General features: G+C 42.1%; 1 protein-coding gene across 5 annotated transcripts in view; it reads left to right on the top strand.

Moving 5' to 3' along the window:
• The window catches only part of LOC126994244 (calcium-dependent secretion activator-like), a 45,399-nt gene that overhangs the window by 25,105 nt on the left and 7,905 nt on the right, over window positions 1-12,389 (top strand). For all 5 annotated transcript variants that reach the window (XM_050853526.1, XM_050853525.1, XM_050853524.1 and 2 more), the window contains one exon: window positions 8,772-8,939. In XM_050853526.1, coding sequence (XP_050709483.1) covers window positions 8,772-8,939 — 168 coding nt within the window. The remainder of the gene's footprint in view (window positions 1-8,771; window positions 8,940-12,389) is intronic.

The raw sequence follows: 12,389 nt of genomic DNA, 5'->3' as shown, positions 1-12,389 counted from the left end.
GGTGGTTCCAGTGGTTTTGAATGTAGTTTTTGTACGATAAATGGTTTTGCTGGTGGTGGTGGTTGTGATGGTAGTTGTGGTGGTGGTGGTTGTGGTTGTAAATGTAGTTTTGGTACGATAAATGGTTTTGCTGGTGGTGGTGGTTGTGGTGATAGTGGTGGTGATGGTGGTGGTGGTGGTGGTAGCTGTAAATGTAGTTTTTGTACGATGAATGGTTTTGCTGGTGGTGGTGGTTGTTGTGGTAGTTGTGGTGTTGTTGGTGGTGGTGGTTGTAAATGTAGTCTTTGTACGATAAATGGTTTTGCTGGTGGTGGTGGTTGTGGCGATAGTAGTGGTGTTCGCGGTTAGTGATGCAAAACCAATAAAAAGAAAGTGTTCGTTTTTCTGAGAGTACACTAAAAAGAATGCATTTATAAACGAAGCGAAAAAAACATGTAATTATTAACGATAATTGCCTGCCATGAATAATTTGTAAACCTTTTTGTTGTAAATTCCTGTTTTCATAAATTAAGACGAATGGAATTTTTGGGACAGAAGGAATTTAGATTATAGCAAAGCTGTATTGATTATAGCTCGGGCTGACTCAGTATCAGTAAATAATTAAGGAAACTAATTAACAAATTCTTGCATCGATGACGTTGTGGCTGTAATGGTTATGAGCTAAAGAGATGAGACTCAGAGGTTGACGCCCCGCTACTTTTCATAACATGGGACCACGCCTGTTTAAAAGCTTGGGGCTCTTTCTACGACAATCCTCGAAGGCAATAGTAAAGATTAGTCGTGTTCCCTTGAGTGCTTTCCCGTCCATGGTGCAGAAGCCTTGTCAAACTACCACTAGGACCACGAAAACCATTCATGAAAATCTCTAAAAGTACCACGAGAGCCTTTTATGACTGTTGTACTACGTGTGAGAATGTGTGCCAATGTGTGGGGAACTTGGCTTGTTTCATGCAATTCCTAAACTCCTTGTTGATCCGCCTCAGCCAGAACTACTAGGGCCACGAAAACCATCCATGAAAATCTCTTAAAGTACCACGAGAGCCTTTTATGATTGATGTACTATGTGTGAGAATGTGCGCTATGGTGTGGGGAACTTGGTTTGTTTCATGCATGAAAATCTCTAAAAGTACTTCGAGAGCTTTTTATGACTGATGTACTTCGTGTGAGAAAATGCGCTATGGTGTGGGGAACTTGGCTTGTTTCATGCAATTCCTAAACTCCTTCGTGATCCCCTGAGCCAGAACGTTCAAGGAGAGCTTTCTTTACTTCCCCCAGTACAGGAAGTCTCCAGCTAAATGTTCCAATGTTTCACCACACGAATATACCTTTTCAACAGAGGAAATGGTGTAGTAGTGTAAATGAGTTACCTTCGTTACAAATTAATTAAAAAAAAAGTATAAACAAATAAAACGTAAAAAGTTTGAATCATTATTTTTTTGTACCACTCGGCTGATGACAGTAAATGGTACATAGTCGTGGTGGTGGTAATGGTGGTGGTGGTGATGGTGGTGATGGTGTTAGTGGTGATGGTGGTGAAGGAGGTTTAAACGGTGGTGTTAGTAGTGGTGTTAGTGGCAGTGGTCAAGACTTTAAAGGGTGTTGTAAGTAGTGTTGGTGTTGTTGGTAGTGGTGATGGTGGTGATGGTGTTAGTGGTGATGGTGGTGAAGAAGGTTTAAAGGGTGGTGTTAGTAGTTAGTGGTAGTGGTCAAAACTCTAAAGGGTGTTGTTGTTAATAGTGTTGTTGTTGCTGTTGTTGTTATTGTTGGTATTGGTGTTGTTCGTGGTGGTAGTGGTAGTGAAGGCGATGGTGGAAAGATGGTGATGATAGTGGTGGTACTGGGCGTGATGGTAGTGGTATTGATGGTGATGGTGGTGGTGGTACTGAGCGTGATGGTAGTGGTATTGATGGTGATGGTGGTGGTGGTACTGAGCGTGATGGTAGTGGTATTGATGGTGATGGTGGTGGTGGTACTGAGCGTGATGGTAGTGGTATTGATGGTGATGGTGATGGTGATGGTGTTTGCCCCGTCGTGATGACCCCGACGGTTTCCCCCGGAGTTAAATTGAAACCTTTCCTTCGCCTTGGCCTTCCCCCGGTGGTGTTGCGGTTAGGGTGACAGCCTCGTAGGAAACTGATATCCACTTACTTGTTTATTGATTCTCTCTCTCTCTCTCTCTCTCTCCTATTATTATTCTTTCCTCACGACTTCCTTTTATTACCTTCTTTCCCTTATTTCTATTATATAATTCCTCCTCTCCTTTCTCGTTCTTTTCTTTTTTTTTTCTCTTTCTGACTCCTTCATATTTATTTCACTCTCCTTTTCTTGATTTCCTTACCCTCTTTCCTTTCCCTTATTTTCCTTTCCTCACTCTGTCTCTCCTTCCCTCCACTTCCTATCCATCCCTGCCCTCCTTCCTTTCTCTTACTCTCCTGCCGTCTTTCCTTTCCGTCATATTCCTACCCTCTTTCCTTTTACTTTCTCCTACATCCCTGCCGTCATACACACTCTCTCTCTCTCCCCTTCCCTCCATTTCCTATCCATTCACAGCCCCGTTACGCGAAATGTGGGAAATAATAACAAAGTTGGGCGAAGTAGCGGCGCTCGAGTGCAGTGCCGCCCATAACTCTCCCGCAGCGGCCCGCCAGGCACCGTGCACTCGAGTGGGCAGCTGTTACGGTAAATGGGGCTGAGAAACGAGGCAGGTGTGCAACGCTAAGCGGCTCCCAAATGGTGTCTCCTTAGTCACCTCTCAGCCGCCGGCCCCCATCGATCCTCCTGCCGCGACTCATGAATGAATTAAAGTGAAAAGTCTCGAGAATCTGATGTAGGATGATAGGAAGTAAAGGGTTTTCTGATGTAAGTTGATAGGAAGTAAGGAGTTTTACGACCGCGAAAGTTTTGAATTGGTGAAATAAGAGTTTGTTGCTGAAAATGCGACTCATGAATGAATTAAAGTGAAAAGTCTCGGGAATCTGATGTAGAATGATAGGAAGTAAAGGGTTTTCTGATGTAAGTTGATAGGAAGTAAGGAGTTTTATGACCGCGAAAGTTTTGAGTTGAAGAAATAAGAGTTTGTTGCTGAAAATGCGACTCATGAATGAATTAAAGTGAAAAGTCTCGGGAATCTGGTGTAGGATGATAGGAAGTAAAGGGTTTTAAGTTAAGAGAAATATAGTCCGTTGTAAAAAGTAAGAAGTGAGAATTTGATTTAAGTTAATGGGAAGTTTATAGGGTGTTAAGCTAAGGGAAAATAGTTCATTGTAAAAAGTAAAGCGTCTTGAGAATCTGCTGCAAATTAATATAGAGTTTAAGATGAAGAAATATGAATTTGTTGCTGAAAGTGTCTATGCTGCTGTTTTCGATCGATCCTGCTATGACTCATGAATGAATTAAAATGATAAGTCTTGCGAATCTGATGTAAAGTGATAGGAAAGGAAGGGTTTTAAGTCGAAGAAATTAGAGTTTGTTGCTGAAAATGTAGCCGCGTTTCGCTCGTTCCTGAATCGTTCATGAATGCATTAAAGTGAAAAGTCTTGAGAATCTGCTGCAAATTGTAAAGGGTTTTCTGAAGTAGTTGATAGGAATTAAGCAAGGAGTTTTAAGTTGAAGAAATAAGAGTTTGTTGATGAAATTGCACTACGCCGTGTGTCGATCGATCCTGCGACTCACGAATAAATTAAAGTGAAAACTCTTGAGAATCTGCTGCAAATTGATAAGTAAATAGTTTCCTGAAGTAGTTGATAGGAATTAACCAAGGAGTTTTAAGTTGGAGAAATAAGAGTTTGTTGTTGTTGAAAATGTAGCCGCGTTTCGCGCGTTCCTGAATCGTTCATGAATGCATTAGAGTAAAAAGTCTTGAGACTGCTGCAAATTGATAAGTAAATGGTTTCCTGAAGTAGTTGATAGGGAGTAAGGAGTTTTAAGCTGGAGAACTAAGAGTTTTTTGTTGAAAATGTAGCCGCGTTTCCCTCGTTCCTGAATCGTTCATGAATGCATTAAAGTGAAAAGTCTTGAGAATCTGCTGCAAATTGATAAGTAAATGGTTTTCTGAAGTTTAATAGGAAGTAAGGAGTTTGAAGTTGGAGAAATAAGAGTTTGTTGTTGAAATTGTACTATACCGTGTGTCGATCGATCTTCCTGCAACTCACGAATGAATTAAAGTAAAAAGTCTTGAGAATCTGCTGTAAGGTGATAGGAAGTAAAGAGTTTTAAGTTGAAGAAATATAAGTTTGTTGCTGAAAATGTATACGGCGTGTCGAACGATGCTGCGAAACCTGAGAATCTGGTGTAAATTGATAAAAAGTAAAGGGTTTTCTGATGTAAGTTAAGTAAGGAAGTAAAGCGGTTTTAAGTTGAAAAAATATAAGTTTGTTGCTGAAAATGTATACGGCGTGTCGAACGATGCTGCGAAACCTGAGAATCTGGTGTAAATTGATAGAAAGTAAAGGGTTTTCTGAAATTGAAGGAGGAAAAAAAGTTCGTTGCTGTTGAAAATGCACTCCGCGTCTCTCACAATGGACGCCGCATAAAAGAAGACTGAGAGACCGAAATTCGCGCACTCGTGTTTAATTAAAGGTTTGGAATCGATATATTGCGGTTTCCTTTGTGTTATTGTAATAAGTAATCAATATTTTATCAGGGAACGAAGAAAAGAATAACACGATAGATACAAAGGGAGGAGGGTAGGCTAGGCTACGTTAGGTTAGGTTCGGCTACGTTAGATTAGGCTAGGCTAGGTTAAATTAGGCTAGGGTAAGTTAGGCTAGGTTTAGGCTAAAGAATAAAGCGGTAGGTACAGAGAGAGAGAGAGAGAGAGAGAGAGAGAGAGAGAGAGAGAGAGAGAGAGAGAGAGAGAGAGAGAGAGAGAGAGAGAGAGAGACGACGGGAATGGAAACTGAAAACCGAGATCAGGACTCAGTTAAGAAAAAAGAGGAGGAAGAAAGGCGACAATAGGAAGGAGGGGAAAAAAGGCAATAAAAAAGAAACACGCAGAGAGAAAGAAAGAGGACGAGGATAATGGGATGAGGAGGAAGCTCAAGACAAGACCACGAAATTATATGAAGTTTCGAGTCAAAAATGATAGAAAGATTAGAGGAGGAGAGGAGGAGGAGGTGGAGGAGAAAAATAAAAGAAAAAAATAGAAAGAAGAGGAAGAAGAAGGAAGAGAAGAAGAAGGAAGAGAAGAAGAAGGAAAAGGAGGAGGAGGAGGGGGACGAGGACGAGGATGAGTAGGAGGAGAACCAAGGAGAAGAAAAAAAAAAAAAAAAAAAAGAAGAAAACGAAAAACCAGAAAATTAAAACAAAGATAAAATAGAAGAAAACGAAAACAAGAAATCAAAAAGAAGAACACGAGGAAGAAAACGAAAAGGAAGAAGAAAACGAAGAAGAAAACGAAAATGAAAAGAAAAAGAAAATGATGAAAGAAAGAGGTGGAGAGAGAGAGAGAGAGAGAGAGAGAGAGAGAGAGAGAGAGAGAGAGACGGCGCGACAGTCAGCGTGTATGAGCGGTGATGGGGGTCGCAAATCGTGAGATGAGGCGCCGCGGGGACAAAGCTCGTGATAGAGATGGCGAGAGCAGAGTCGTAAGGGGAACGTGACAGCGGCTGACCTCTTTAGTTCCTCTCATCTTCTCTGTCATCTGTTTCGTTTGTCGTCTCTCTCTCTCTCTCTCTCTCTCTTCTATTTATTTTTTTGTGGTTTTTATTTTATTCGTCTTTCTTTTTCCGTGACCTCATCTTTCCTTTCGTGTTCTCTGTGTTTTTTTCCTTTGTGTCAACTGTTTTCTTTTTTTCTCTTTGTTTTGTTCTTTTTCTTTTTTTTCGTCCTCTGTTCTCTCATTTCTCTTTACCTTTTGCTGTCTTTATTTCCTTCCTCTTTCCTTGCCCTTTTCTTCTTCTAAGTTATCTGTTTTCTTTTCTCCTTGTTCTGTTCTTTTTTCTTTTCGTCCTCTGTTCTCTCATTCCTCATTACCTTTTGTTGTCTTTATTTTCTTCCTCTTTCTTTTTCCTTTTCTTCTTTGTTTTCTTTATTTTTTGTCCTCTTTTGTCCGTGTTCTTTTTTTTTCTTTATTTTCCTTTGCTTCTCTAACTATTTACATTCCCTTCTCTTTCCTCTAATGTTCTCTGTTCTCTCTCCTTTCTCTATCTTCTGTTGTCTTTATTTTCGTCCTCTTTCTTTCTCGAACTCTACACAAACTTTTTTCCCCTTTTTTTTCATTATTTTTCTTCACAGCTTTTATTCCTCTTTTTTTACTCGTATTTCAACTCCATTTTTTTCTCTTTTTCTCGTGTTCTTTGTTCACTCTCTTGTTTTCTGCTTTTTTTTTTGTTCTCTTTGCTCTCTTTCTTTTCTTCCGCTTTCTTTTTTTTTAACTGTACCCAAACGTTCCCCGCATTTCTTTTTTTTCCTACCTTTCTTTTTATTCCCTCATATTTCCATTCCTTTCTGATCGTCTTTTCAATTTCTTTCCTAAATGTCGAGTCAGTTTTTTTCTTTCTTTCCTTTTATGTCTTCTTTTTTTCTTCTTTCCTTTTCTAACTTTTTTTTTTATCCAAACGTTTGTGCCCCCTTTTATTTCCTCCTTTTTCCTCATTTTCTTTTTCTCACATTCCCATTCCTTTCTCTCTCCGTCTTTTCACTTTTCTTTCTCCTAAATGTCGTGTCTTTCTTCTTCCTTTCTTCCCCCTTCCTCTTACGTCTTGCCTATCCCTTCTGATCTTTTCCAACACCGGATAAAATATGTATCATTCCTTCATCCCTTTCCCTCTAATATTCTTTCTTTTCAGTTTTATTTTTCGTCTCGATTCTCTTTCCTTCTCTTCCTTCTTCCTTTCATGCCGTGTCCTTTCTGGTGTCTCTCTCACTCTTCGGATAATGTATGTATCTTCCTCTCCCTCCTTTCAGTTCAGATTTTCTCAGTTTCCTTCCTTGCGCACTCTCTTGTTCCCTTTATTCCGTTTTCTTTCTTTCCATTCCTTTTCTTACTCCTGTCAACCTTTTTCTGTCCTTCCTTCCTCTTCACAATATTCTTTCTCAGTCTCCTAACTCGGTATCTTAATTTGCTCCACTTACGTCACCCCGCCTTATCTATTCCGCAACGATACTGTAAAATATTGCCTCCAGAGAATCACTTTATCATCATCTTCGTACTCTCCCCCTTCCTAAATATATGTATGCCTAATTTTGCTCTAATCATTCATTCCCACAATAATTATGCAGTTAAACTTCTTATCACATTTCTTTCCACCTCATTCATTACGTTAAGATACACAAGATCGCCTCCTCGGAATCTCTCTCTCTCTCTCTCTCTATATATATATATATATATATATATTGTGTGTGTGTGTGTGTGTGTGTGTGTGGGTGTGTGTGTCTGCGCGCGTGTCGAAGAGAGAGAGAAAAAAGAAACAAACAAGAAAGAAAGAATAAAGGAAAAAATAAAGAAAGAAAGAAAAGAAAACAATGTAAGGTGAGGTGAAGATGGTGGCGGCAGACGGCGGGGCGGCCAGCTGGCCTCGCGCCATCTGTTTCCGCCCTCCTCATTTTTCGGCTACTTAATTATTGAAGGTGGCGAGGAGGGTGCGGGAGGGGCGGCGGCGGTAGGAGAGGAGAGGAAGGGCGGGACGACGGCTTCACTTTTTTGTGCGTGTATTTTTATTCGTTGAGTTTTTTCTTTGGTTTCTTTTTTGACCGCATCTTTATGGCGGCAGATGAGAGAGAGAGAGAGAGAGAGAGAGAGAGAGAGAGAGAGAGAGAGAGAGAGAGAGAGAGAGAGAGAGAGAGAGAGAGAGAGAGAGAGAGAGCGTACGTGCGTGCGTGCGTGCGTGTAGAGGAGGCAGAGTATGTATGAGCTTCTTTAAAAAAATGTCACATGCACACGACTTGCTACTCCTGTTCATCCCAGCGCTTTCCATCTTTCCATTGCAGGAATCAACAACCACCTTCATTATTTCATCCCTATCACTAGTAAACTCTTAAATTTTCATTCGCTTGTATTTCTTCCTTCTTGGGACCTTAACGCTTTCAAGAGGAGTGTATGAAAACACTTTTCCAACCTACATTGGCCATACTTTCGATACGTCTATCCTCTGGGTAGGAGCAGTGATTTGCCGGCATATTTATTTTTTATCTTATTTCAATTGAAGTGCGGCATTGATTTGAAATAAAAAGGACCTCATCAATGTCTTCAACTCCTCAACTTTACTTGGGCCACCCCACGCGGGCTGCGTAGTGGCTCACGGAATGAAATGTGCAAAGGCAACAATGGGCTTGAGTGGAGCTATGCTCCTCGTAGGAGGTTAGATATGTTTACATGTCTTTTAGTGACTTTAAAGAGGATCAAAGGGGGGGGGGGGTAAATCTCCCTTGAAGGAAAGAGCCTGAACACTCCTTTCGAGAGTTTGTGTGGTGAGCAGCTTAGGACTACATCGCCGCTTGCACCGATGCGGGTTTGCCCATGTCTTTATTTATTATTTTGTTTGCTGCGGATTTCAACAGATTTCAAGGTTGGAAGAAAGTATGCATGACAACAAAAGAGTAGTCCGTTAGGTAGGAAAATGGACATGGGCACCTAGATAAAAAAAATCCTTTGGGGTGGTAAATTTGGTCTTGACTATGGCCCTGGAACGGATTACCCTTACATACATGTATTTTCAATGTATTCCAGAACGAACGGATGCTATAACGAACGACGTTCGTTATAGCATACCCCACTGCATTTCATATTATCCACATCGATCTAACCTTTTTTCCAATTTCTGTTGTTACAGGAAAAGCAGGAGAGAGAGGAGGAGGAGAGAAAAAAGAGGCTGCAGCTTTACGTGTTCATTCTGCGCTGTATATCCTACCCCTTCAACGCCAAGCAGCCGACGGACATGACCAAGAGACAGATCAAGGTCACCAAGCACCAATTAGACGTCATCCAGGGGCGTTTCCAGGTAAGACATGGGTCTGTTGATTCAAGGTTCTCGATTTTCCGTTTATTTGTCCTATTATTTATCTCTGTCGTCCTGCTTGCCTGCCTCGGTGTAGTTCTGCCAGTGGTCGCAGGTCATAATTCTCCCCGGGTCGTCGTGACCAGTTCATCAACGCCCAGGGAGTGACCGTGGTGTTGCCAAGCTGACTCGACGTTCACCTATTCTGTCTACCTGAAGCCTGCGTTGACTTTGCTAATTAAAGAAGAATTCAGCTTACAACGAAGAATGTATTAGTAACCCAATATTTCAATGTCTAATGTAGTGAGGAAGTTTTTTACCCCTCTTGAAACACATTATAAGTTGATCTCATTAGTCTGTAAGAGGAACCAGACTGCAGGAATTACAATTTTACACTGGCCAGGATTCGAACTCGTGTGCCCGTGGACTAAGGAGCATTAAAAACCGTAGCTCTATCAATCAAGCGAAAGTGGGATTATGTAGGTTCCCGCTTATATTTAGTCCATTACGCGGGGTCTCCTTATATAATGTTCACTGGTAGCGTCACCTGTTAACAATCTCGAGAAAGCGTGAGCTATACATTCTCTTAAATCCATTCCTTCACATTCTTCCCTCTCACTTACATGCCGAGCAGTACGCAGTCAGGACAATAATAATAATTATGATAAAGCGAGCAAATGATAAATGAATAATAGATTAAATTGAAGTGGAGAAGAAAAAAGGAATAGCAAAGAGAATTGGGCGAGAAAATTTGAAGTGGGAAAGCTCTTGTCATCCAAACAGGTCCCATATTTTCGACCACCGCTTCCACTTTGCCTCCTTTTGCTCTGGCCTCTCTTCGTTACATTTAATAAGTTTGTAGGAACGCGTCCCTCTGTCCCCGTTTCGTCATCCAAAAAAAGGTATATCGTTGCAAGGGGACGAGGTGGGGAATGACAACGTACGGTAAATGTACAATCAGTGGGAAAAAATACATGGGCGGGAGAAAGCTGTCAGTGGGATGAGAGGGAGAAATAAGGGCGAAATAATATACTGGCCATAAGATGGAACACGTAGAACTCCCTCACCCCGAAAAAACACTAATAATATGTAAGTGTAATGAATAGCTGGGGAACAGAACGTGTGATAATAGCCTAATAATTGCACTGATAAAGGGGGACAGGCGTGGGGCGACGGCCCTTATCGTCACTCCCTCCACTCGGGGAAACCTGATAAAAATGTCACCTGCTCCTCCCGGCCAAACTTATCAAATACTGAGTTTATTTCCTCATTTCATTATTTCATATTTCGGGAGAATCAATAATGATAATGGCCATCACCCCACACCTGTCCCCCTTATGAGTGCGATTATTAGGCTATTATCACGTTTTGTTCCCTAGCTCTTCATTACACATATTGTTTTACAGCGAAAGAAAAGGTCAGGTGTTTTAATTGCTGATGCTTATGGTTACTATAAGAAATAACTGTTAATGGGTTAAGGGGTTCTCGCCCACCACAGACTCAAGAGCCAATGGTATGGAGATGAGCACCGTGACCACGCGCACCAAATACCGTATGCTCCCAACTTTACCTTTACCTTATATGATTACCCTTCCTCCTACCCCAATATTATCATTGTAAGATTAGGGTCAACAGGATTTTAAGCTGGAATACGAGACTGCGGAGGGAAGAAATGGCAAGAAAAATTATCTTAAAAATGTTTAGTTTGTGACGCAGAAGTGGAAGATTTAGATCACTTTCTGTTAGACTGGTAACATGTGCACTACCAAGGAACGGTGCCAGGCTACAAAGCTTCAGGAACCACACCCAGAGGATAAGCGGGAGATAATAGGAAAACTTTTATTCGAGTTTACAACAAGAGAAGCAGGAAAAGCGAAGTCCGTAAACGCCAACTCGATCCGCCTCTACGGGCATGTGACACGGGGCTCAGAAGCCGACCCTGCTTACCGGGTTGTTTCTGTAAGAGCCATCCCCGAGTGGAGGAGGCCAAGGGGACGCCCACGGAGTTCGCCATGAGGCAGGCTATTTGGATTTTTTTTTTTTTTTACAACAAAGGAGGCAGCTCAAGGGCACACAAAAAAAGAAAACAATAATAAAAAAAAAGCCCGCTACTCGCTGCTCCTAAAAAAGAAACAAAAAAGGTGGCCGAAAGGAAGATCAAATACGGGAGGAGAGGTGTCCTGATACCCTCTTCTTGAAAGAGTTCAAGTCGTAGGCAGGAGGAAATACAGATGAAGGAAGATTGTTCCAGAGTTTACCAGCGTGAGGGATAAAAGAGTGAAGATGCTGGTTAACTCTTGCATAAGAGGTTTGGACAGTATAGGGATGAGCATGAGTAGAAAGTCGAGTGCAGCGGGGCCGCGGGAGGGGGGGGAGGCATGCAGTTAGCAAGTTCAGAAGAGCAGTCAGCGTGGAAATATCGATAGAAGATAGAAAGAGAGGCATCTTGCATGAAGACTTGCCCGGAGAACAGCCCCCGGGATTGGCGTCGTCGGGTGGGTGAGGCGACGCCCCCCCAGCGTATGCTCCCATTGATTGATTCATTGAATATAAAGCAACACACACACACACACACACACACACACACACACCACAAACGAGAGGTCTCGGGTTTGATTCCAGATGGGCAGTCTCCTTTGATCCGTACCCTCTATCCAGCCAGCATCGAATGGGTTGTCTCGCCTCCCGGATGTGCGTGGTTATAGTCAAATTCTAAGGACGAAACTTTATTTCTGTTTTATTACGTGTATTTGTCATTTTGCGGAAATAGGTACTAATTGGGATCGGAATGCAAAGTCCTCCCCTGTTAGGTTATGTAAGTCATTGTTCAAGTCATATGATGGTATGCCATGGTGTCCTTCTTGCTAGGGAGCCACGTGCTTTATAAATCTGTGTGGTTCTAGTCCACGAGTGTCAGCCGTACCCATAGATCCGATGATTCATCACTTGTGAGCTCCAAAGGGGAGGCTGCTGGGCACTTGCTAATGATCGTGAGCCCTGAGGGTGATCAGGCAATGGTAAATGACACACACTTGCTCGTGCGCGTAAATGAAGAAGTAAGAATAGCGATTTTAAAGAATGGCGTTGAAAAAAAAAGGGGTAGGTACCGTTGCTAAGTCACACACCCGAAACTTCACCTGCCAGCTGATTGTGGGAACGTTAGTTGGCCTGCACGATCACAATCATCGGTGTAGCTCCACGTTCTTCAGCTCTTTTTCTTTTCCTAATAAGGTATGTTACGTCTTTTTCCAAGATATTAACATTAACTAAACGAACAATGAGGGGGAGAGGCAAGAGAGACAACCCACTCAGCGGTCTGTATTCCCCTAGCGATGAGCCCCGCGCTCACACACATCATCCCGCGGGTCTTCGCCACTGGCAAACACGGCTACAGGTGGCCCGTCACTACTTACTACAGCAGCCGCCACTAAAGCAGAAGTAGATGTTACGAGA

This window comes from Eriocheir sinensis, unplaced genomic scaffold (assembly GCF_024679095.1).
Source record: "Eriocheir sinensis breed Jianghai 21 unplaced genomic scaffold, ASM2467909v1 Scaffold753, whole genome shotgun sequence".
Classification (NCBI taxonomy): domain Eukaryota; kingdom Metazoa; phylum Arthropoda; class Malacostraca; order Decapoda; family Varunidae; genus Eriocheir; species Eriocheir sinensis.
The sequence above is the reverse complement of the archived record's forward strand: the minus strand, read 5'-3'. Positions and strand labels throughout refer to the sequence as shown.